The sequence below is a fragment of the Pseudopipra pipra genome, chromosome 5 (genome assembly GCF_036250125.1).
Source record: "Pseudopipra pipra isolate bDixPip1 chromosome 5, bDixPip1.hap1, whole genome shotgun sequence".
Classification (NCBI taxonomy): Eukaryota; Metazoa; Chordata; class Aves; order Passeriformes; family Pipridae; genus Pseudopipra; species Pseudopipra pipra.
The window spans coordinates 13,414,645-13,439,474 of record NC_087553.1 but is presented as its reverse complement, the minus strand read 5'-3'; the positions used below and the strand labels follow the sequence as shown (position 1 = coordinate 13,439,474).

General features: G+C 40.2%; 1 protein-coding gene across 25 annotated transcripts in view; it reads left to right on the top strand.

Annotated features, from left to right (window-relative positions):
• CACNA1C (calcium voltage-gated channel subunit alpha1 C) overlaps nt 1–24,830 on the top strand; it is a 480,151-nt gene that overhangs the window by 277,298 nt on the left and 178,023 nt on the right. For all 25 annotated transcript variants that reach the window (XM_064654541.1, XM_064654535.1, XM_064654526.1 and 22 more), the window contains 2 exons: nt 929–1,068; nt 7,923–8,062. In XM_064654541.1, coding sequence (XP_064510611.1) covers nt 929–1,068; nt 7,923–8,062 — 280 coding nt within the window. The remainder of the gene's footprint in view (nt 1–928; nt 1,069–7,922; nt 8,063–24,830) is intronic.

Here is a 24,830-nt window from a genome sequence, read left to right as displayed (position 1 = left end):
GTATTTATCTCAGATTTTGTTTCTTCAGTGTGAACTTTTAATGACTTTGTAGTTTAACCTCTCAGGGACCTAGTCTCCTTTTGCTGTTATCTAGTTTTCATGTACTTATCTCCCACGCAGCTTGCCACGCAGCACTTCTGTAGTGATTACCTAATGCTGCAGTTTCCCTCCTACTTAGGTGGAGGTCCCTACCATTTCTGCAACACTGCTATCCTTATTCCACACCGGGGCTAAAAGCCCCAGGGATGAGAGATGGTGAGCCTCTGTACTGCTCCAAAAGCTTAATTGCTTGTCCTGAATCAGGCTGTACTGTAACTGGAAGTGACTTTGGATATGCTTAATTGCAGCCTGCATTTCACAGGGACACGTACATTTCTAACAGTATGACTAAAAGCCTCTAGTGTTAGTCAGCCTGATCTGTAAATCACTTACCACCAGTATTCAGCCTACTTATTCCCCAGCAACAGAAAAGGGAATCCCAAAGAAGGCTCAGTCTGACACAAGCATTAGTCTCAGGTGGGCTCTTCTTATTTTTTTCCCCATCTCTCTCCCCATTATTGCATCCAGCAATGTTTCCTCTCCAGAGGTAGAAAAGGACTGGATGCAGTTCACTCTGCTGGCTGGCAATATTTGACCATGTATGCTGGAGAGAGCTGAGTGCTTGGCCACTGCCCTTCTGCTTTGCACAGGCCTGTGCAGGGGTCAGTCCTCACCAAGGCAAGGGCAGCAGGTTTCAGAGTCTAACCAAAATTTACTGCCCCTGCCCTGACTGTGCATAGGAAAGCTCCCTGGCAAGCAAGCCATGCGTGTTAGGTGCACCCGAGTGGCGAGTCAATGACTTGGGTGGCTACAACAAAAGAAAACATCCTTATCCATGGTTTGTCACTCACACTAACCATTATCTCTCTTGTTCTCTTGTCTTCCCCAGGAACGAGTGGAATATCTCTTTCTCATAATTTTTACAGTGGAAGCATTTTTAAAAGTAATAGCATACGGACTTCTCTTTCACCCCAACGCTTACCTCCGCAATGGCTGGAATTTACTAGATTTTATAATTGTGGTAGTAGGGTGAGTACCAACAGTTTGTTTTTGAAGGCACTGTACACACGGGGATACTGGCAATATTTGGGAGCTTAAGGGTGGGGGAATCTTGGTACATTACGTATGAGTGATGTTAGAGGTTGCTGTCCATCATGTTCCTCCTACAACCACCATTTAAATGGTTTGCAAGACATAGAAATTAAACTGCTCTTTGGGAACAGGGATAAAAAGAAGAAGCAGTGCAAGCTGTTGGACAAAGTCAAACGCCTGGATATGCTTAAGTAAAAGAAAATCCCTTTGTCTTTAAATCTGTGTGAATATTAAAAATAATGTCTAGGTAATCCTTTAATTAAGATTAGGAGTTGGATGACAGATAAATTCTGCCATCTTGTGAACTTTTACTGGTGTTTCTCATTCTGAAAGACGGATGAAAAATTTAAACCCCAGGTTTTCCTACAAACTAAGTTCCTCAGCTCAATTGCCCTGTTCAGCTGGTGATTTCAACACTTTTAATTTTGACCCTTTTAATGTTTTAACCTTTCTAAAGAATAATTTTACTATTGTAGATCAAATTGCTACTTTGAGCTGCAACCTTTCTAATCCTGTTATTCCTCTCCATGTTTTTCAAGCTTGGCATTTAATTTATTTGAATAAAAGCAAAGTAATACACCTTCTGCTTTTTCTACCTAAGGGTAAGAGATAAGCAGGGGATTTGAATTGTGGTTGTTTGAGGGAAGAGGTGAAGGATAAACTACAGCTGAAGACAAAGAGAACAAGTATTTCTTTGCCTGAGTAATTTGTCCCATCCTCCCACCACTCCATTGTTAAAGAGTTTCATCGCCCACAAAATCTTGTAGTCTTTTCACCTCTTTACCAAAGAAACTCTGCATCAGCTCCTAGGGAGAATGTCAAAAGGGACACTCCTAGTCATCAAAACCCCTTCATAATTTCTTCCCCAAACCATCTATCTTCCTGGCCATTTTTGTGCTGGTCCCAAAATATTTCATCGGCAAACTGCTGTGTGCTACCCAATCCCTCCCACTTTCCGTCATCACGGGGAAAAGTGGGTGGAAGGAGAATTCCCAGTGAGGGGGAGGGAGAACAGGCTGAAACCTATTCTTAGTCTCAAGACCTCTCTGCCTCCACGTGGACACAATGCTTCTCCTTACGGCAACATCCATTGTCTTTCTCCTTTGTTCCTGCTCGAAGACAGAGGATCTGATAACATATTAGCAATTGAAAACTGGAAAATCCCCAACCCCTCCCCTGGTATTGATGGCCAGTTCCATAGTTGGTTCTGCCTTTGAATGCTCTCAGATATCCCACCTGCTTGGAAATTGCTGCTTAAGTTGAAGAAAGATTGGAGAAAAAAGAGTTCTGTGAATGCGATCATTCCATTTTCATTTTTCCGAGAGACATTTTAAAGAGAGGACACATTACCTCCTCTTCTTCCATTGGAATGCAAGAGAGCAGGGCTCCAGAAATCACAGAGCAGCATTATATCTAGTTTAAGTACAGTCCTTTTCAATTTTCCTACTAGGGCAGTTAATCAGCAAGATGATATTCAGGCTGAAATTAATTCTGTTGCCAGCGGCAGAAGCTGCAGCTCTCAGGTCTTCTATCTGCTTTTGCCTCCAGCAGCTCTCAGTTCCCCACCAGAGGGGGAACAAAAAATGTAACTGGGGAGGGATTACAGGAGTATAATAAACATGGCCAAGACCCCAAGGTCTCTGTTAAATAGTAACAATCTCAAGTGACAGATTCCACTTCAAGGCCAGATGGGTTCCTTTGATGTTTATCTGTTTAAACTCACTGGTTCAGTACCACAGCCTAGGCTGGTGCGCTGCTTTTCCTCTCCACAACCCCTCTGCAAAATCTACGTGGTGATACCATCTGTTCCTGTTCTGCCCTGTCTTCTTTTCCTAGGGGCTGTCTGAAATCCCTCAATGACATTATGTTTAAACTTCAGTGTATTTGAATCTTTTGCCAGGGAGGAAGCCCCATGGAAAATGTTTAAAATAAATTTTAAAGAGAGAGGAGGAAGAGAGCAAGTGCTGATAACAGTATTTCTTTGTAGTGCTTTTTTCTGCCTATTGATGAAGCTGTTGGAGAAACCTGAGTGATCTGTACACAGCTGCAGCACTGGGCAGAGGGATTTATTTGGTATGAGGGGCAAAGAATGGTGTGTGACTAGTACTGGAAGCATCAAGTCCCAGAACTGTAGTAACTGCCAACTGTGCTTGCTCTGCCTTAGGAATCATCTTCTTTTACAATGATGACTGTCCTTGCTACAAAACATAGAAAAGCTAGGTGGGAAGTACATCTTCAAGTGCTGTTGGAAATTAAAGAAGCAAAAAAAAAAGACAGGTTTTAGATCTTTTAAATCCACCTATGCACTGTTTACCACATGTAACTTAAAGAGATAATATTGCACAATGGGCTTCCTTTACCTTAAAACAAACAAGTCGGCAAAGTAAGAGCAACACAGACATTTGCAGGACCAGGTATACATTTTGGAGGGGAGTCACAGTTCCTGTAAAAAAGTTTATTACAATGTGCCTGTACACTGTCCCCTGCCTTCTGAAGATAGGTCCTCTGGTATCCAAAGGGATTTTAGAGTCAGTGGTTCTTACAAGGCCACAGGAATGTGCAACAGCAGCAGAGGGGAGCACTGAACACAACTGCTATATTTTCTGATGAAAGGATGCACTTTAGACCTGTAGTCTTGTAGCAGCTTATCATTCTTGAAGTGTGGGAGATCTGCTTATTCATCAATTAATGTCTTTTAAGGCTTGATTCTGGCTTATCTTTAAGCAGCCTATGACCCTGCTATAGCAGCCCTGTTAAATGCTGCTTTGAAGAAAAACGTCTGTGTGAGGGTATCAATGAGAGGCTCTAGTAACATAATTAGCTAAGAGTAGAGACCACACCCCTGAGCTGCTTAATAAGGCACAGCCCACAGACACCAATGGTTAGTCAAATTGTCTCCTGCTTCCTTTATTTTTGCTGTTCCTCTTTTGGAAAACATTAAAACTTTCAGATTTCACAGTGATGTCCTTTAATATTAGGCTGTTGGAAGAAATTTCTCTTGAGAGAAGACCGACTTGACAATGCTGTGATAGAAAAATATCTGTCTTTCCTGGCAGTGCTGTGGTTTGTCTGCCAGGCACAGTCATTCTCCAGGGACCTGTAGCATCTGCCAGAAAAAGAAGTGGTGTAATTTGAAAGACAGTCTTACTTGGGAAGGTAAGCAGTGGAGGTGTATTTGGGGAGGATCTGAAACTAGAGCAGACTGGAAAATGTGGTCACAGTATCTGTGTTTCTGAAGACCTGTGTGGAGTTGCTAAAGGACAGATCCAAACCCTTTCACACTCAGAAATCATAGGTGATCTGTAAAACACTGTGGAAAAAAAAAATCTTTGTATTTTACTATTTTTTTGCACCTGAGAGGATTCTTTCAGCTATGTTTTCCTGCTGATTTTTGGACTTAGAAATATCAAGCCCTCTGTTTTCTTTTTATATGCTGGAGGCCCTTGACAAGCTCTTTTTTTCTTTTTTAATGCTGTAAAAATCATGGTGCACTCCTCACAGAGGAAGAGATGAAGAGCAGGTTACGGCCTTATCATGCTGCTGTTGGGGTCATCCTGCAAAGTGAAAACCTTCTTGATATTTCAAATGTCAAAAGAGAAACAGCAAAATATAAGAAAGAAAAACAGTGAAGCTAGCTTTATACTTCACAAGTAAATGCAAAAAAAAAAAGTGTTGATAGAAATTTGTTTTTCTGCTGTTATAATTCACGTCTGTCAGATGAATTTAGTTAAGGTGTAGTCATGTCACAAGTGAAATTCAGAAGTCAAGATGCTGTTAATTGTGCTTCATCATATCCAAATGAAAATGGGGCGTGAATTTAGGCTGGCAGAAAGTAGTTAGGTGGAAGGAAATAAGCCTGATTTCTTTATTTTTTTTATTATTATTATTATTTATTTTTCATGGTGAGATTTTCAGTGGCCACAAGAGATTAACCCTCTTGCTTTTTTGTGCCATCCAAACTTCAGTTTCTCTGTCAGCACAGTGTTCTCTCACACTATGCTTGGAGCATGCATTTCAGCTAACTAACCTCCTGAGAAGAGAAGGAAAGAACTGCACCTTGCTCCACACGCCTACTGGAAGCTTTTCCCAAAGGTTTTCATCAAAGAGCAGAATTTCCCATGTAAATATAGGGTAGAAGGGCTCTGGCCTCATAATTTATATCAGTAGCCTAACATCCATCCAGCTGTTTTAGTGTCAGAAAACAGCTGAAAAACTAAGAGCATTAGGTAGTGGTAGCCTCTGAATCATAGATGTCTGCCAACACCCTGGCTGAAGGAGGTGGTGAGGACAATGAAGCAGGACTGGCAAAATGTACTATGAACTTGAAGAGTGGGGTAGACATTCAGCAGGCCACACTGAACACAGTCTCGACCCCAATACAATAGACAAAGAGAGTGAAATAAATGAGAGAAATAAACAGTTGCAATGCATTGGTAAAAAGCAGGGGAGATATTAACTATGGAGTAAATGCATTAGAAATGCAGGATTAGAAATTCAAGTTTAAATGTAGGGGTTTTAATGAGGAGCAGCAGGAATTACTGCAAGTTATTCCTGAAGCGTAGTAGGCAGATGACTGTGGGTATCTCAAAATAGCATGTTTTAGCACGTCAACACAAATAGGGAACTCTGCACTCTGGGAAGGGAGGTTCTAGCTCCAGAGGAGTGAGCTGTCCTACTGGTTTTGTTTCTGCTCCTCCTGAACTAATTTGGGACAAGTACAGCTTGCTCAGGGTGCAGATTTCTGGAGCAGTCTGTGGTTTGCTCACTGTAGGAGTGGCAGTAGAAGCAGCCTTGGTGCCCAATGCCAAGAGCTGCTCTTTGGTAAAACAGGGAGCCAGTGAAAATGGGGACCAGGAGAATGGGACCTCAGTTTTGCACAATTCCTGACTCAGAGTTCCTTGAGATTTCTAGTCTTGGAGATATAAAACAGCATTAGAAGCTTTTTTGCAGTAAATTCTTTTTCCTCCAGAGGATCCCAGGAGACTGGGACTGTTGTATAGATATGTCACTCATCATCTAGTATGGGAATTCTGTTGACTAGGAAGATAGAAACGTTTGAATATGAAATGGAGCACATTGCTAGAGCTTAATCACTAGCTTACTGAAAATACATTAGGCCAAATTTGACCTACAGTGTTTCTATTATGGGGACCAGCAGAAAATTGCAACTGTATAATCTGTGTACACAGCTAAAGACATACATACATTCCACTAATACATGTTCTTTGCATCAGCCCTTGTTTATCTCTCTCTGTGATATCTGTAGTCAATGCAGTATTTCTCATAGGCTCTGTTTTTGTCTTCTCTGCATCCTGCTTCTCAGTCTGCAACACCTACAAACTCAGCATCCAACCTCCCCACACAGCTTTTCCCACGCTTGTTACCTAGTTGATAAATCTTTCTGCAGTGCTTGAAGTTGAGGCTTTGAATAGATCCAGTTTAGGAGTTCCTCAGTCACCGTTGACAAGTTTTATAAGACTCTTAATATGAAAAATTTAAAGAAACCCCACCTGCTTAAGAAATGAATTTCACATTTGCATTCCTCTAATCCACATTGTTTGTTGGATTTAGAGCTGGGGAAATGTTGACTTCGATGCTTCAGTAAATGAATCCTCCTTTTCCTATCCAGGGCAAGCTCCTTATGTTTGTGGCCCTATCTGTAAGATTTAACACAGGCTGCAGGTGTTGGAGTTCCTTGTTAAGCATTTGTCCAGCTCAGCCTCTGCTTGGTGAGGTCTGGGAGCTCTCTGTGGAATATGGATGAGATCCTGACAGAGGCACTGCAGGCTGAAGTCTGAGGAGAAACCAGCCAGTGCTGAATCCGGGCCACTCCAAATAGGCTGTTCCTGGCACTCCAGGCAGTTTCTGTAAAGTTGTCTGTGGAACCTCCATGGCAACTTATGGGCCAAGGGGGCTCTGCCACTCCCAGGCAAGTATTTTCTACAGAGTGCCAGACATCCATTTATACTGGAACAGCTTTTAACCTCTGCTGAATTTGGCTGGGTCCAAGCTGGTGGTTTCAAGGCTGAAAGCAATATCATTAGCAAATTCATGAGGAATCTGTCCTCCCCCAAAGGTACTAATGTTTTACCAGAAAAATGGAAGCCGCTTCCTGAAAGCTAATTTCTTAAATCAAGTTCTTATTAACAGATAGGTTGAGCCTTCAGCTTTTTCACACAACAACATTGTCTTTTCTGCCTTGCTTGCTAACATAATAAAACATTCCAATAATAACACTCCTACAGTTTTTCACTTTGCCTAGCCTGTGCATCAGGGCATTTACAAACGGATACTCAAGCACACAATGTGAACATACTCCCTTATCTAAAAATTTGCATCTTGAAGGATCCCTGAGTTTCACACCAAGTTCTACCTGCAGTGACCTTGGTGAATCTTAATTCCTTGTAAAATGGGTGACAGATAATTAATGATTGGATTAATTATGGGTGATGATTCTTTTTCCCCAAGGTGGATCGTTGGTTAATAAAGATAGCAAAGTATTGGTAGCCTATGGCTGGCTGCAAGGAGCCATTAGGCTGAAGGAGGAGCATGTCATGTTTATGTCTGCTCCAGAAACAAGTGTTTTGGAAATGGTATAGACATCACCAATAGGCTGTTGCATATGGGAAGAGTCTGTCTCTCCTCTACCATATGTGAATGTCGACTGAGATGTGTGACACTCTTCACAGGTCTGTGAGAGAGTTTGGGTGATATGATGATGATGATCTCTGTTCCTGTTCAGCCCAAGCCTTGCTGTCTGCCTACAGATTGTTTCCTCTTTCTTTTTGCAGGCTTTTTAGTGCAATTTTAGAACAAGCAACCAAAGCAGATGGGGGGAATTCAATAGGAGGAAAAGGTGCCGGATTCGATGTTAAAGCACTGCGGGCTTTCCGAGTATTACGTCCATTACGGCTGGTGTCTGGAGTTCCTAGTAAGTAACAACATTGTTTTTCTTTTGTCTGTGGTGTGGCATGGGGCAGGAGTCATTTGTGTAACAATTTTGGAGACGGAGAGTGATGCAGATTATTTTTGGGGTGTGTGGGAAGCCTTTTTTTTAAATTAATGCATTCGTGATAAACGTGATATTAATCAAAGGATGACCAAACCAGAGCTGAAGGGGAATGGAAGTCTCATGGTATGTCAGTCTGATTGTGCAACCTTTGTAAGATCCAAGATTTTCGTGATTTCAAGCAAAAGATCCTTTGAATAATTGTGAGGTCATAGTGCATTGTTGGTGTTACAAATTCCTGACCTTGATGGAAATGCTATATGGTCATGTGTGTTGGTTTTGGAGGGAGAGGGACTTTTTCGTTAAAACTGCATTTTCTTCTTTGCATGTGGTGCTCAGCTCAAGAGTACTGGGAACAATTTAGAAGCAACAGGAGATAGGGCAGTGACACAGTCATGTTTTCTGTTAGTCTTATTTGCTTAAATTATTTGTAATGCCTCTGAGGAAGTCCTCAAGTAGCCTTTGGTAGTCCATCATACATTTTCAACAAATTACATCATCCAGTTACAACAAAGATATGAGTAACTAAGTCTGGTAATTCCATTGTGGAGGTGGAATATGGACATGTCAATGTGGGAAGATTATATCCTCTGGCTTGAGAATTTGTAATAGCTGGGACCTGTTTGCCTTCTGGAGAAAGGGTTAGTTAAAAACTGTCATTGTTTCCTTTTTATAGTAAAGAGAGATGTAGTTAGTGGAAAAGGAGTTAATCTTCTTCAGAATAGCTGTAAGAAAGCACTTTGTTTATTTTTATTTGAGGAACTTGCTAGTTTGATAAGTTAAAGTACTTCTAACCTTAGTCATTCAAAAGCCTTGAGTCAAGTTACCATAAACTATGAGATCAGCTTAAAAGTCATGATATATTTGTTAGGAACAGAAGTGTGAGGCTCTTGTTCTTTGGCTTGTTTTCTGACCCACTAGGTTATATTAGAATCATGGTTGCAGGCTTTTCCCCACAGCCATAAAGGGTAGAAACTTTTTTAATGAAAGCTGATAGTCTCTGTGGGAGGAGCTGAAGCACTGATAAAAGCAGAAAATACTGCAGCAATTGACAGCACTGCTATTTGGTCTCACAAAAAGCTGTGCCTGCTAGTCTGTCTGTAAGGCCTCAGCTTGTCCTCAGCTTGGGGTCGCTTTGGGCATCAAAGGGTGAGCAGAAAAACAGAAAAGCAAATGTTGTCTGTTAGGCAACTAAGAACCTTCCCCTCTCATACAGAGCTACTATCCATTCATGACACCTCTGTTAGGCATTAGTGGGTTGTTTCATTCAGACAGTCAAGTACCATGCACTACCTTCAGTCCCTGCGGAACACAGCTCTGCTTTTGGACAGATTTGTCTCATGAAGCCTGTTCTCTCCGTGGTCTTCAGTCTGCACGGGAACCCACCTAATTCCTGGCTGTAAATTAAGGTTTTGTTCTTTCCTAGTCCTTCTCTGATTTAAGCCTTTTAGTGCTTTCTGGTTGCATGCCCACTGTCTGGTAAGGGAAAGGTACTCACATTTAAACATCTATGAACAGGAGTGTTTTGGGTGAGAGGCTGTTGATGCTGAGACAGGTTCTGAGAGTTGTCCTGACATAGGCTGAGCTTAACTGTGCTTGTAGTTCTTGCATTTTGGAGAACAACATGTGTTCCCCAAGACATGGGGAAGTTTTATTACTCCTGCTCAGGTCTCTTGGCTAGTGCTTTTGGAGAACTAGAGGAAGCTGAGGGAATTAAATCTGACACATATTCATATCCATATACGATCTTGATCGCAGTGTAGACTATCTAATAATCCATTTATGTTTTTTTTTTATTAAGAGAAGTATTTTATTTGCACCAGAACAGGGCCAGGGAGCCTGATGCAGACTAACAAATATTTGATCTAGACAAGAAAAGGCTAGTGCAGTGTGAAGCAGGCGAGCCATCAACTTGACCTGACAGACATCCTCTATTAGTCTTTATGGTCCTAACTAGGGACATATTAATTGAAAATGGCTTCTTTGGTGCTGGTGTGGCTTTAAAAAGCCTACTGAGGTCTGTAGCTAATACAGCTGCAATCTTCACTGGGCATTTTTTAATTGTACAAATGCCTGTTGATTAGCCTAGAATAGATGTTATCACATCCATATGTATTAGAGCGTAACTTTTCTCATGAGGCCTTTTAGATAAGATTGCCCAAGTTAACCATAAATAGCACATTACAGGATTATGCTCTTACATAAGTTTAGTGCAGAGGTTTAGAAGTCAAATCTCTGGGTCCCATCCAAGTTTTGCCCCTGAGGCATCTTAAATACCAGTAGGTGAGTTACCAATATTGCACTTGCAGTGTTTTGTCATCCATAAAGAAATACTTTTTGCTTCCTTCCCCTTCCAAAACGCAGTACACTTTTCCCCTCTGAGGAAACAACCTGCATAGATTTGTCCTAAAATTACATGAATGTAACATGCACTGCAATTTCTTCTCACTTAGACTCTCTAAGTGTATGGAAACAGCATCTCATTAGTAAGAGGGGATCCTCTGGGTCATTGGCAGCCACCTTCTGCATGGAAATTCCAACATCTGCTGCTTGGCTCCAGGTCCAGATCTAACTACCACTGCTTGGAAAAAAGTCTGTAAAGCACAATGATTCTTATAAACCAGATTTGTGAAACACATGGTGAATTTTTGCCTGCAAATCTTAAATTCTTCAGAATTGGTGTTGGGAAATAGGTTGTCTGAAGTGGAGGGACTGGCTTGCAGCATGGAATCTTTTTTTCTGAGTCACAAGGAGTTTGCGTAGATTTTTTTCTCTCTGGCTCAATCCATAGGAAATAATGTAATTTAAGAGGGACATCTTTTGTATTCAGGTTTGTTCATTTAAAAACCTGTCTCAGAATATAGAGAGTTTCCACATAAGTATGATTTGAAGGGGAAAAAACATACTAGTTGCCCTCTGATGTAAATCACTGGTGTCTGCATTTTGCAGATCAAGAGACTGAAGTGAAAGTTCAAGGTTTAACACTTCCAGAAGTGGCTTGTAATTCTTTATGTCTCATGTTGGCTGGCAGTGCTGGGCACCTTGGTCAACACAACTATCTGAAAGCTTCAGAGCTCAGAATCCCTTTTCTCCAAGTCCCATGCATTCTTAGTTCTCAGGACTTGGCTGTCCCTTGCCAGTAAATGTCTCAATGAAGGAATCAGGGACTGTCCAGTGCAGTAAGTGGTTCATCTGCAAGCAAAGCTGGTTCACACATGGGCAGAGAAGCAAAGGTACCTTTGACAATCTTTGTTAGGCTTGAATGGTCTGAGGCCCCAAATTATTTCAGTGCCTCCTAAAATCAGAAGGGCTTGGGGTTATGAATTCAACAAAGCCTGAAGACTACATCTGGATGACTGTTGTGGGCACATCAATATTTCATAATCTCTAAGAGAACAGATGATGCTTTTTTGCTTTGTGGTTATATGGACTTTCACAAGACCACCTGTCATAAGGAAGAAGATGGACATTTTGTTTAAAAGATTAGACAGACATTTTTTTACCCATGTCACAAAAAGCAATTGTAGCATCATGGGATAAGCCTTCAAAGGCACTGTATTTGGGTACAACTTCAAAAAATAGTGTTAAGTATTTACATGTTTCCAAGCAGTGCCATAGGGATAGACTGGGTTTGGTTTGGGATTTTTTGTGGGTTTGATTTTTTTTTTTAAGTAGTTGGAGTTCTTTTCTGGAAAACATTTTTCTTTGAGTGAGAAGTACAGTTTGTGTTTTGCCTATGTGAGATGCATGGCAGAACAATAGATTAGATACTTCCCACAGCTCTCATCCCGTTCTTGCAGTTGCTTTTTGAGAAAAATAAAGTGTAAGAGCTAATTAAGCAAACTTTTCTTTCCCAGCCCCCAACTATTTTTGAAGTCATACTGCTTCTGGAAAAATGATCCACACTCAGTCTGTTTAGCCTGGCATTAATGTGTAAGCTAATACTGAATATCTTCAAAAGCACATGGATGATTTAGGTTTCACAGTGGTGGGTCACTTTTGAAAATTAGACTTAAGTACTTTATATCATAGATACACAGGATAGATTTCACCGTTCAACTATTCTGTCACTGTCATACTAACATAGTTCTTGTAGTGCATACTTTATTTCAGTTGCTGAAATCACTTTACTGCTGGTGTACCAAAGCAGTCTCCTTATAAGAAAAACTTCACACGTGCATCGGAACACTCATCTTAATATGTGGCATTAAGATCAATATATTGGTTTGAGAAAGGAAAGAGAAGGAAAAAAATTCCCTTGATGGACATAAGTAGACAAGTGCAAAATCAGCAAGTCTACCAAAACTTAATCACTTTACTGTCTTGGAAACTATTATCTCATATCTCCTTTGGCAGAAGTGTAAAGCATTATAAAGCTTTCTAGGGACAGAATCAAGTCAACGCTTTTATGCTAAAAGTTTTCTGATGATTACTCTTCTCTCTCAATTTTATGTTATTACATATTTTAAAACTTGTTTTAAACATTTTGTGCTTGAGGAGGGCAAAAAGAAGCATCCAATTCGTCAATGAAGAAGTATGATCCAATTAAAAAAGAAAATCACTCCTGAATATTGGAAAGGGCAATCAGTTACTCCTACGCATGCTAACTCACGCCCTTTCAACTTATTAAATTCCATTTCTATCACCTCTATTCGTGCTGCTCAATTATACCACCTCATACATTCTGTTCATCCTCTTTATGTTGTACTTTGTCTTAATGTAACTACATTGTTGCCACTGGTTATTGTCTATCTGATATTTGCCAGAAATAATTGCTTCTAGACAATTTGGAAGCCATATAATTTGAGTGGATGTTGTGCCCCGTATTTGTATTTTCAATGAGCTCCTCTGCTGACAACACAGATTTATGTGGGCAGAAGACCATGTTATGCTTACCAAAGCTGGAGAGGAAACCTCACTGTTCCACTAGAACAAAAACCTGCCATCACTATTATTTTTTAAAGCAAAAAATAGCTAAGCTTGCGATGTGTTCAAGCTTCACTGGAGTCTTGTAGCAGGAGAGCCACTCAAAGGCAGTGTAGCACCAGTACTTACATGGCCTACGGGAGATGCAACAATTCTGTAACTGGGAAAGAGAGGGTATGAGCAAAAGAACCTCAGCCAAACCCTCCTCCCAACAGTGAAATGTCTTTCTGTTAGTGAAACAACAGCTTGTATCTGGCTGAGTACATTTTTTAGTTAAAATGAAATAAGACTAGAATTTTCCTGTGTGAATGCCTCGAGGTGACTACCTTTACATGTATTTAAATAATTGACTGGAGTGACTAATTTTTCGGAATGGCACTTCTGTTGAAGTCCATGATTACTCTGAGTTCATGAGAAAATTGGGCACCGTCAGACAAGGTGAATGAAAAATTTAAACTTTTTTAGATTTTAGTCTGTCTCGTTACAATTAGTTCTCATTTGCCCTAAAATGCTCTTATCTATTAAAATTTATCATTCTTTTCACAGTCCTGGCAGTGTTCTCTACCCCATATTCATTGCAGTGTTTTCTCGTTACCACAGTCATCTTCCATCCTTATCCCAAACTCTCTGGCATTAATCAAGCTGTTTCTTTGAACTTTGCAATAGGTAGTAAAGTATCCTGCCTTTACCTGCAATGTCCTGATAGATCTGAACCAGGTCCTGATTCAGGACCACATATATGATGCCACATTCACCACTTACAGCAATGAAGATGAGAAGAAAAAAAAACTCGAAGGCTCTATGGGCAGAGTAATGCATGAGGAAAGTGTTGCCCCTTTGAGAGATGCTGGATTGGCAAAGTCATCCAGTTGTGTTTGTTATTAATTTGCCATATTATTGCGTGTAGATGAAGCCAGGAAGTCCCAGGGGTGATAGGACTGGATTTATTTCTGTCTAGTTTTATTCTGTCTGGGACACTGCCTAAGTACATTTTGCATATTAAATTGCGGTCAGGTTTTTTATGGAAAAGTAAGAGCAAAAGGCTTTAAAAAGCTTACAAGATGTTTAGGCTATAGTCTGCATTTTCCAGTGATGACTGTTCTTAACAGTAAGACTGGCAATATTTTTTCCTCCCCTTTTTTAAGGAATGTGATGTAATCTAATAATTTGAAATCATAGGGGAATTCTGTCTGTATAATTTCATAATTCAGAGATACCATCCACTGAAAGAAAAATACAGAGGGACTTCTGTAGCAAAATACAGTGTAATTTACAGAGTTCAGGACAGTAGGGACATGTCAGACTCACCATGGTAATCCTCCTAATGTAAAACTAAGCAACTCCTCTATATCATCCTTGATTCCAGAACTCAGAATCTCCTCTTGAATGATTTATAAAAATGGGGGGTTGATGCTCATTGCCTATCAGAAGACCTCTTGGTGCTGTGAGCTAGAAACTGGTACTATGCCAAAGACTTAATCTTCCACCAGAGCTGATCTGGAGGTAGTGTCCTTAACCGATATAACCTTTTCTCTCTTGTGTAATCCTTGTAAACTTGAATTATTCCAGAAGCCAAATTGAACTTGGATGTGATTGAAACATCCTCATAACCTCTCCACTTGGTGTGTGCAGAAGGCTAGGCCAGTAAAGAAGGATCAAACACCACGCAGAGGGCCAAGTTCCTGCTGCAGGCACTGTGCTCCTGGAACCTTACATCCTGCCTGTACCATGTAAAGAAGGGAGATTGAAATGGTGATTTTTAACTACCCTCAAATGTTCTTTCCCAGGGGAAATACACTGTTCTCAGTTACAGCACTGTGTCAACTTGGGTGTGCCAAACCACCTTACTGGAGCGTGAGGACAGGACCTAGAGCAGCTCTAGATGTTGTTGGGCTCTCTCTGTACCTCAGTGTGCAGTGGTGACATTTGCCTTATTCTGTCCCCAACACCTGACTGTCTGGCCTGTGACTGCCCTCCTGCTTGGCCTGCAGTGCCTTCCCAGCCACTGTGACAGCACAGCTCAGTCTATTGCAATGATTCCATTTTGCAGCTGTTGAAATAAAACACATCCAATGCAATTACCTGGTTTCATTTGGGATGTATGGGTGGTTTTGGGTTTTTTTTGTTGCCCAGTTGAACTTTTCAACTGTAATTTCTCATTGTTTTCTGCATTGTGCAAGAAAATAACACCTCATATAGTTGAGGAAATAATGTAATTGAGGTTATAAACACAGAGAATTCAACAAATCCAAAATGACATCTCTTTTGAGAACCATGTACTTTTGGAATATGGCAAAGAAATGTGAGCCATTGACTGTTTTTATATGTTGTACAGCACATGCTAAGTCTTAAGTTTTAAGGAAATGATAACTGGCAGTCAGAAAGTCAATTTTCTTTTGCAATGTGTATGTTTCTAGCAAAGTATGGTTGACAGTCGTGTTTTGCACAGGGTTTGCATTTATTCACTGTCACTGGTGGAGCAAGGGGCTTGCATTTACCCTTCTGATGCATGTGAGGTTATGGTGGTCACTTCACACCAGTGGAAAATCCTGCCTTCAAGGTGAGGAGATGGGAGAAGTGGCCTGATCTAAGCTTCCCACCTGTGAAAGGTTTGTGTGTAGGAACAAGAGAATACAGTAAGCCGGAGGAGACAATATACTTGGCAGTTTACTGCCACCAAACCTATGAGAATAAAGGTACTTGACAACAGGGGGAACTGCTGCAAATACCTTTAGGCAAAATTTGGCTTCCAAATTCCAGTTCTGCCTCAAATGTCATTGTTTTTACATTAAATAATGTCGGGTTTTGCCAAGTCCAGTTCCTTTCTTTTCTCTTGAGCTCTAGAAGCTGTAGGAAACGTGCTCTCAGGCAGATTTCTGGTGCTCTCCTTCATTCTTGAACAAGACTTCTTAACTGTCTGTACCATCTCTCCAGCACATACAGCATGTGAGGACAAGTTGCACCACCTTTCCCATGTCCTTGCTTAGCTGTTCTTAATCTCAAGTGGCCAATTTGTTTTGCTTTCATTACAAATGGGAAGGGAGCGGATTAAAAAAGATAGAACAGTCTGAACCAAATGTCCTCATTAAGTTTGTTTCTTCATAGTTAACTTAAAACTCTACACATGCTTGCAAGTCCTTTATTTGCTTAGGTCACCATTACTCAAGGGAGTAACTTGATTCTAGCATAGCATCTCCCATAGGTGAAGATCATTCCTGTGAGTAGGGATTACACAGTCAGGACCTAAAGCACTGTTCCTTTAGAGGTACAACCTACAGAATGATGTAATTTATGCCAGAAGTAGTTAACTTGGTGTAGCCAAAAGAGGTCTATCTTGGTAAAGAAGATTACTCACAGAGGCACGTTGTTGCTGTAATAAAGATTTTGCTCATATTTAAGGAACGCCAGTGAAAACAGGGAAATATTTATTTGATCTTGGCTATGTAGCTCTTTTAAAAATAACACTAACTACAAATGTATCCAATAACAGTGTCAGCCTTTATCCTACCAATTACTGTGCATGCTGGCATGATTATTCAGCATGCCTTCACAACCAAAAAATCCCAATACCATAATGTGGGACCACATCAGGGTGCAGGCAGTCCCTTCCAAATGAAGAGAACAAAGCCCATTCTGACATCAAAGAGCAGACATGGAGATAATAAAAAAATTCTAGCTTGGCTTAGTAAGAGATTTTTCAGAAGTGGTCTGGATGGATCAGACTTTTTTTCTAGTTCCCTTTTTTCATTCTTCATGTAATGCCCAGAGTTCTCATTCAGAGAACTGGGTGTAGGGCATGGCTCTGAGACAGAGCCCCTGCCATCAACATTGCTTGTCCTAAAGCATCTGAAAAATCAAAGAATGCCATCTGCTGTCTCCTAAGAATAGTTTGTGTTGTTTAGATATGCTTTTGTCTGGACAATAAAGGAGCAGAAGCATCCATACAGATTGTAGCTAACTGGTATCAGCAGGAGTGTGTTGGGTTCCCTGTTGCTCACTTGTAGTTGCTGGCTGTTGCTGTCACCATGATGGGCAAGGCAAGATATTGCTGTTCCACATCAAAATAGTAAGAGTATGATCTACTCTGTTTTTTTTCTCACATTCTCTCCCAGATGACATCTCTACTGCATCTGATGTCATCCAAAGCTTGCACCAAATGCATACTTTGACTCCAACTGGCTGAATTTTGTATTGCTTATTAATTTAAGATCTTGTAAGCAACGATTTCAAGTCCTTTGTTCATTTTCTCTAAAGTGCCTGTATGGCTATTAATGTGTTACTGACCTGTTGGGACTTTCTAACATTCTCTTTCCATCCTCTCTCAAAGGAGTGACTAACACACACTGGGTAGCAGTCATCTCAGAAGTGGGACACAAGAGAGTTCATAGGTTTTGCTCAGGACACAAGGTTGTACATGGATGTTCCATGATTCTGGCATTATTTGAATTAATTCAGTTTGTCCCGACCTTCCAAAAGCATTATTAGATGCTTGTAGTCATTGTTGTGATTTTCACAAAGAATTATCAAAATATCAGCAAAGCACAGAGCAGTGGACCAGTCAGATAATTCTCTCAACCAGTGAATGCATTTTAAGTCTACAAATAAATTATTTTTTTTCAGTGATTATCTGAATTTGTAATAATATGGCATCTTGTATAAGTGCTATAGTAAGAAAAAAACAAAAGAACACTGAATTGAGAGGAAGGTAATATGAGGAAATAATATTTTAAAATTTCAGTGGCTAAATAAATCTGTTGGAGACCTTCCCTCTTCTCTTTAATGTAGATTTCTCCAAAATCAACTACTGCCTTCTGAGTTACATCTGCTTGGTATTACTGTGCGAGTTGAGAACACGGGGAGATTGTCTGGTATGAAAAGCTAATAAACTTTTCTCTGCTTAAGATGTTCACTGATGGAACAAATAATTTGCTACTCTGATCATGGAGAAGTATGGACCAAAGACAGATGACAGCGCACATAACCTGCCCAGTTAAAATTTTATCAAAGTTTTCTTTCTGCCAGGGAAAAGGGAAGGAGATCAGACATCTTTCTTAATCTCCCTTTTTTCCAGAAGCAAATCCAATTTCTGCTTAACACATGTAACAGTAACCTATCCCACATGTGTTTTGCCCTTTGTTTCAACTATTTTTTTTCGAGTTGTCTTAGTAGCTATGCCTCTTATTTTTTCAGTTTTAGATTATCTTCTGCTGGTTTGCCCTACCACATCAATCATGATTCAGAAAACATCTGCTAACCCTCTGCAAAGAATCTTTTTTCAATTTCAGTGATGCTAAAGCTGCTCAACAGTTTTATATCAAAAGCATTTTTGACAGAATGGATAAAAGAAATAGAAAAAATTATTCAAAAAATCTATTTTTGTCACTTTTTTCCATAGGACTTACTAAATTTTGTTTTCTTTAGCAGTGGGAAGAGCTATGGAAATTCAATTTCATTATTGGATTACAAAACCTCCTCTCCTCTCTAAACTTTCTTCAAGCATCTCATCTTACAAACAGATACCATTCTTGCAGAGGACTCCCCTTTTTGAAGGCATTAGTCCATGCCTGGTTTGAGAACTGGAACATAGCAAATGCTATATATCTTAGAAATATAATCTGTTGGGGAAATTTATTTTCTATTACTGTTAGCACACTAAACTAGCAGCCTGGCTGAGATTTCTGTCTTGTTTTGCATTGGCTGTTGGGTTTGGTGATTTTTTTTTTCCTGTAATAAGTGTTTTTTCTTGTTGTTCAGCACGTTTCTGCAACTGGTGTTTTCTCATAGGCCGTTGCTGGACGTTGGTTTTTATATGTATTGGAAGTTACCAAAAGATGAAGTCCCTTTTAAGCAGGTTTGATGTCTTGGTCAGAGATCCAGCCAGTATGGCCATGTATCCATATACACAAGCTTTACAAAGGCTTGTTTTAAACCTAACAGTTCTGTTGTTTCTACTAAGCAATGCCAAATGAAAGACTGTTGATGCCTTATGATTCCCTCTAGACAGCTTATTATATGTAAAAGGAAATTAAAAATAAATACATGTTTAGTTTCAGTGCATCCTAGCAATACATACACAATCTGTAGAAAAATCTTTGAATTGTTCAATTTGTAAAGAAAGTTACGAAAGAAGTAAATATCAATAAAGAACCATTCTTTCTTCTGACAAATATGTACTTGTGAGAACTGTAACCATTAATTTTTCTGTCCAAATATACTGGAGCTACCTAGTGAGCTAAAGGAGGTTTTGCTTTTTATGTCAGAAAGTGTTTTTTCCTCTAAAGCATTTTATTAGCTGATGCGAGCAAGCAGAGTTTTAAGTCTAATAAGGTTTATAAAGATCAAAAACAACAGTCTTACTAGTGTGGAAAAGAAAGCAAGCTGGAGTTTTAGGCATTCTGAGATGGGACTGATTAACCACTGACTTGATAAGTGCCTAAATCCACTCTCTGTTCTTAAAGCTAAGAGTCAGAGTTGTTCAGATTTGTCTGGCCATGTCTTTTCAAAGATTTTAACGTCATACCATGCATTTTTTTATTAACAACATTTTCAGTAGTTTAAAAAGAGAAAACAAAAAAACACCAAAAGTATACATCAAGGCAGTAACACAGCACTGATCACACACTGTGTGACTTGCATAAATTCTTTCATTACCTGATCAGGGTTGCTTCCTATTTTTAGGTTCTCAAAATACTCCAGAAAATGTCATGCTCTGTCTCTCCAGAGCTCAGTCCCATCTATGCCCATTAAGCACTGTCCCAAGTTAAGAGGTAGAATGAGTTTTCTTCTCCAGGGCTTTATTGCCTGTGTTTGTCATATACAGTGCTGCTCTTCTACACAGATAGCCAGCTAAGGAGAAAGTTTTAGGATTTCTGCAATTCTATCCAATTTTTTTGTAATTCTTTTTTCATGAGAAGTTAAAACTTAGTGTAGCTCAGAGTATGTCAATTTTTATATGTTGGAGCATTTAACCTGCGAGAAGATCAATTTCTGCCATCAATAGATTTTTCTCCATGTACTACAAGACTATAATATCATCATCCCTGGATGCACTTTTATATTTGCAGAATCCCTGTGAACATTTGTTAACTTTTAAGCTTTTACCTTTTCTAAACCTCTTCACAGGTGATGAGTTAAAAAGTGTATCTAAAGAAGAACCTGAAACAATTAAACTACTCTATTATTTATGATGCAGAAAGGAGATTAACACCCACATAACTCAGGAATTATGAGAATAAACAGTAAAAAATTTCGAAAACTTTACAAAGGCACTTGTAACCCAACAGTTATTAGTGCTCCACTCAAACAATTGAGACCCAAGTGCTTTGAGCCCATTTCTGTTACTATGATGCCTTAGCACTTACAGGTGTCCATAGCTCCTTGTTTTGAAAATTATGTCCTTAGGACATAGTAATGTGTGTAGTCATTTCTCAGAGGTGTGTACAAACAACAAACATCCTGAAACAAAGCTTTCTCATCCTTATCTCAGTTCAGAGGTTATTTAACTATCAGTTTCAGGGGTTCTTTATGTTCACTTGACCAGACTAAAGACAGTGCTTCATGTTGCCACATTCCTATACAAGTTTTCTGATTGAATCCAGTGGCACAGGACTAGACCAAAATTTCCTCTTGAACTGGAGCTTGAAAAACTGTGCTCTGTCACAGCTGTGCTTGAGAATGAAGCAATTAAAAAAGTGGAAATCTGATGGGTCATTTCACTGAGAACTGGTGCAGTCCTCAGGCCAAACTGTCCTTGGGTTTGCATAGCTCTAGGAAGGGTGAAGAACAGTTCTTCCTATTTGTGATCCTTCACAGTGATTAAGTATAGATAAAACCTTTACAATGGGCCCAAGAACAGTTTTCTCAGTTCGTGATCATCCTGTCAGGAGAAAATCAAAGCTATTTCCTGGGAAAGGGTGACAGCTGACCCTTGCTGGCCTAGAAACTGCCAGGGCTCCTGCACACCCTTTACCTGCCTTACCTTCAACCACTCTTTACAAGTCCCCTTTACAAGTCAAGTACAATCTTTACCCCCTTTACAAGTCAAGTACTCACTCTGGCAGTGAGTACTTGACCTCATCCTCCCTGCTCTCTTCATTAGACTATTTTACAACAAGCTGTGGTCTTTGTTCAAAAGAGCCTCAAAGTTAAATTACCTGATTTCATTTGTGATTTTGCTCAAAATAACCCCCATGCTCCTTCTCTATATGCAGGTAGCTGCATGGGAGAGGCACTTTCTTTTTCTAAAGATCTTGCCTGGACCTCATCTTCAGCTGAACTGAGCTAAGATCAACTGGTTAGAGGATAAAGTTGAGCCTGTAGGAGCTATCTAATGTGTTGGATCTGGAAAGATGAGTGAGGTCTTTTAATCATCAAGCAACTTCATAAGAAAGTCAACACTTATGTACTTTGAACAAAAAGCTGTTAAAAAAAGCCCCCCAGGAGGAGAGAGAGATGCTTGTATGAGTGGTAGAAGAGGTCTGTTCCAGCAGAGAGTCCAAATGCCTAAACCAGTGTGTACATTTATCCAAACCACCCTCCTCAGGCAGCCAAAAGCTGGGGCTGTGTGGCCACCATGCTCAGGGCAAGCTGTATTGTTTGACTATATCCTCTGACAAGCAGAGGATACTTAAGATGAATTGCTTCCCAAGAGAAAAGGATCCAGAAGGAAGAGCTGGGTTTTGTTGTGGCTTTTGTTTTTGTTCTGCTGTTCCTTTCTCGCCTCAAAGGATGAGGCAAGGGTGGTATTGCAAGACTTGGCAAACATAAAGCAATTGTGTTCACATACACATCCCCATTTGTATGAGTCTCCTTTTGTGTGTGTATTTCGGTTTGGGAAGTCAATGAAGACATGGTTTGAAAATGCAGGAGTGTGAACAGAGTGAGCAGATGCCAAAACTTTCCTTTTTCTATTCATTCCAGCACATCGTTTTGAATTCAATGTTTGTGTATGTTTATATGGCATTACCTGCTCCAAAATAGTCACCATTCAGCTTAAAAAGATGTCTTTCCTTTTTCTTTTCACTTCAACTAGTTTTCTGTCCTGTGTCGTGCCTTTCCTTCCTATTCCAAGAGCTTCCCTATTATTCTTGAAATAGAAATGACATCTGCAGCCCCAGGAATGCTGCACTACACCCACAGAATTTGCTTTATCTAGAAATCTGCTACTAATATTTTGAGACTCCAGCAAGACAGAAAGGGACTACCTTCCCAAACTGTTATTGTACAGCTGTCCTTAGCTGAACTGTGTCATATGAGTTCCTTTTGTAACACTGGGGAAGAAAGTCCTCCATGTTTTCCCTCACAAATCATTGCAGATGTACTTATCTAAGATATCTTGCCACGACTGTTGACCTTTTTGTGCTAAAACCGTCTGACGTTTTCCAGGCTTGCTTTAAAATTGGTATAAAACCTTTCATATTTATGAATATTTAATATTTTTCAATTTTCTTAGCTGATGTCTACATTTATTAAATTATAAACATCCACTTTGGGGAATATTACTGGTTATATTGCTTGTGCTTTGGAAATACAGATAACTGTTGTGGCAGTCTCTCAGTGTATCGTCAGAAATAACTGTGATTTGTGGGTAGGCCTCACTCCTGGCTGGGAATGGTGCATAAACTCTGTCACTGAAGAGTGGTTCCCAGAAGTGATCTGAGTCAGGCACTGTGCTGAGTCACAAATCCTCCCCTGCTTCCTCCCTGCTTGCAGAAAGTGGTAGTTTTCTTCTGAACTATATTAGCAGAAAAATAATTACCTCCCACCCCCCTGGCACTGGCTTAAGTATGAAAATGTGTATTTGTGTATGTATCAGGAGGCAGAGGAGGGATGGATGGGGTTGAAAGTCCTCTTCTTTCCCTTTTCTTCCTGCTCATTTTCAAGTAGTCATTTGTATGAGACTGTCCCTGCTCATAGTTATGATTCAGGCATCCTCACGGGGTAGTCAAAATACAGCCCTGCAAAACCAATGGAAGAATAGACTTGGGATACACTTTCTCTAGAGACCTGAACCACTAAGATGATGAGAACAGGAAACTGCCCTGTCCAGCAATTTTGGATCCATCAGATCCAAAATTAAAGACACATAAAAATGTGAGTTAGAGCTGTGCTTGGAAAGGCCCAAATATGAGTTCTGAGACCAACCTAACATTAGTTTCCTTGGATATGTTCCACAATGCAACGTGCATTTTAGCAGCTGAGTCTGGTGCACTTTTTTTTGGTGCCATCTTGCAGAGCATTGGTTGAAATCCAAAAAAGCTTGTAAGTACACAACGGGGTGTGTAGGTAATCCCATTGCTTTAGGTGCAGACACTTACATGCTTAGAGATAAAGCACATTCTTCAATAACTGCCGGAATCGATGAGACAGCAACCAGCCCCTCTCATCACTGTCTTCCTGAGAGAAAAGTATAACACCATATAATAGTTCTGAAACACCTGCAGCACCCCCAACAGTGTATTTCCCATAGCTTTGAGAGAGATCAGTGTTACTTGGTATAAGGTTTTTTCTTCTTTCTTCCTTAGTCTCCCTGCTCCCCAGTTGTATCCTAAACCTTTGGGTTGATGCAGTCCTCTGGAGGCTAAAAGGGCTTGACCTGGTATAAAAAGCAATGTTTTTCCCATGTAATAAATATTTAAAATGTTTTATCAGTGTAAATAAATGCTAAATTCTGTAAGCCCGGGGAATGGCACTAGCGTGTTTTGCTTGCTGAAACATTTATGGAATCAGTGTCAGCCAACAGAATTCAGCCAAGAGGGGTTTTTTTTTAAAGGTAAACTGAAGTGCTTTTAAAATAAATACTACGAGTTGTTTAAGATCTTCAATTATTAACAGAAGAAAAGCCTGGGCTTAAAAACTGCAAACAATCCCTTTCGTAGCACTTTCCCTAATCCCTGTGCAGTTATGTCTGTGTCCAGCCTGGAGTGAGCTCCTCAAGGCAGATGCTGTACCTTCACAGATGTCTGGAGAGTGTCTAGCACACGGAGAGAGCTTCCACAAATGAGTAACTACGTTTAGAATGCCAAATATTTGAAAACCATTTATTTTTATATTTGTTTGTCAGGACTTAAGGTCAAGACCCCACGCTGACGGTTGGCCAAGGATGGCATTGCCAGCCCCGGTAAAGCAACACTGTAAAAATTTGGCTCTGCTGTGACAAGGCAGTTAATGGTATCACCTCCTTGAAATCCAGAGGCCAGCTTTGCAGTCTGATCAGGTCACCACTCTGATTTAATTACGATTATAAGCTGCACAACCCATTGCTAGGAGTGCAAGCCTTTCCTCCACAAGTGAGAAAAAAATGCCAAAGATGTGCAATGGTGTGAACACCCGCGTTGGGTGATACCTACGTGTTGCACCGTTGCAAAGATTAAGAGCATGTATGAGTTGGGTCAGAGAAATCATTCTTTTAGAAGCTGAACTGTCTTTTCTTTCTCTACACAGGGAAAGAGCCTGTAAAAATGTGTAGAATTCTCACTTTTTGTTAGAAAAAATTTTTGTGACTGCTTGTAAAGGGATGATTTGCCTCCATTTGCTCTGATCAGAAACGCATATGATCATCCCCAGACACTGATCTGCACCTCTCAGGTTTCAGAACATAGATTTGATATGGTTTGAGGCATGTGAAGTTTTTTTTTATTAAAAAAGTTTCTCTGTTCCACCTGCCCATGGCTCTTCCTTTAATCCTTTTCTGACTGGGCATTCTGACTTCTCTAGGCAGGATTCCTCATACTATTCCTTGCAACAGGTACTCATGTTGCAAGTG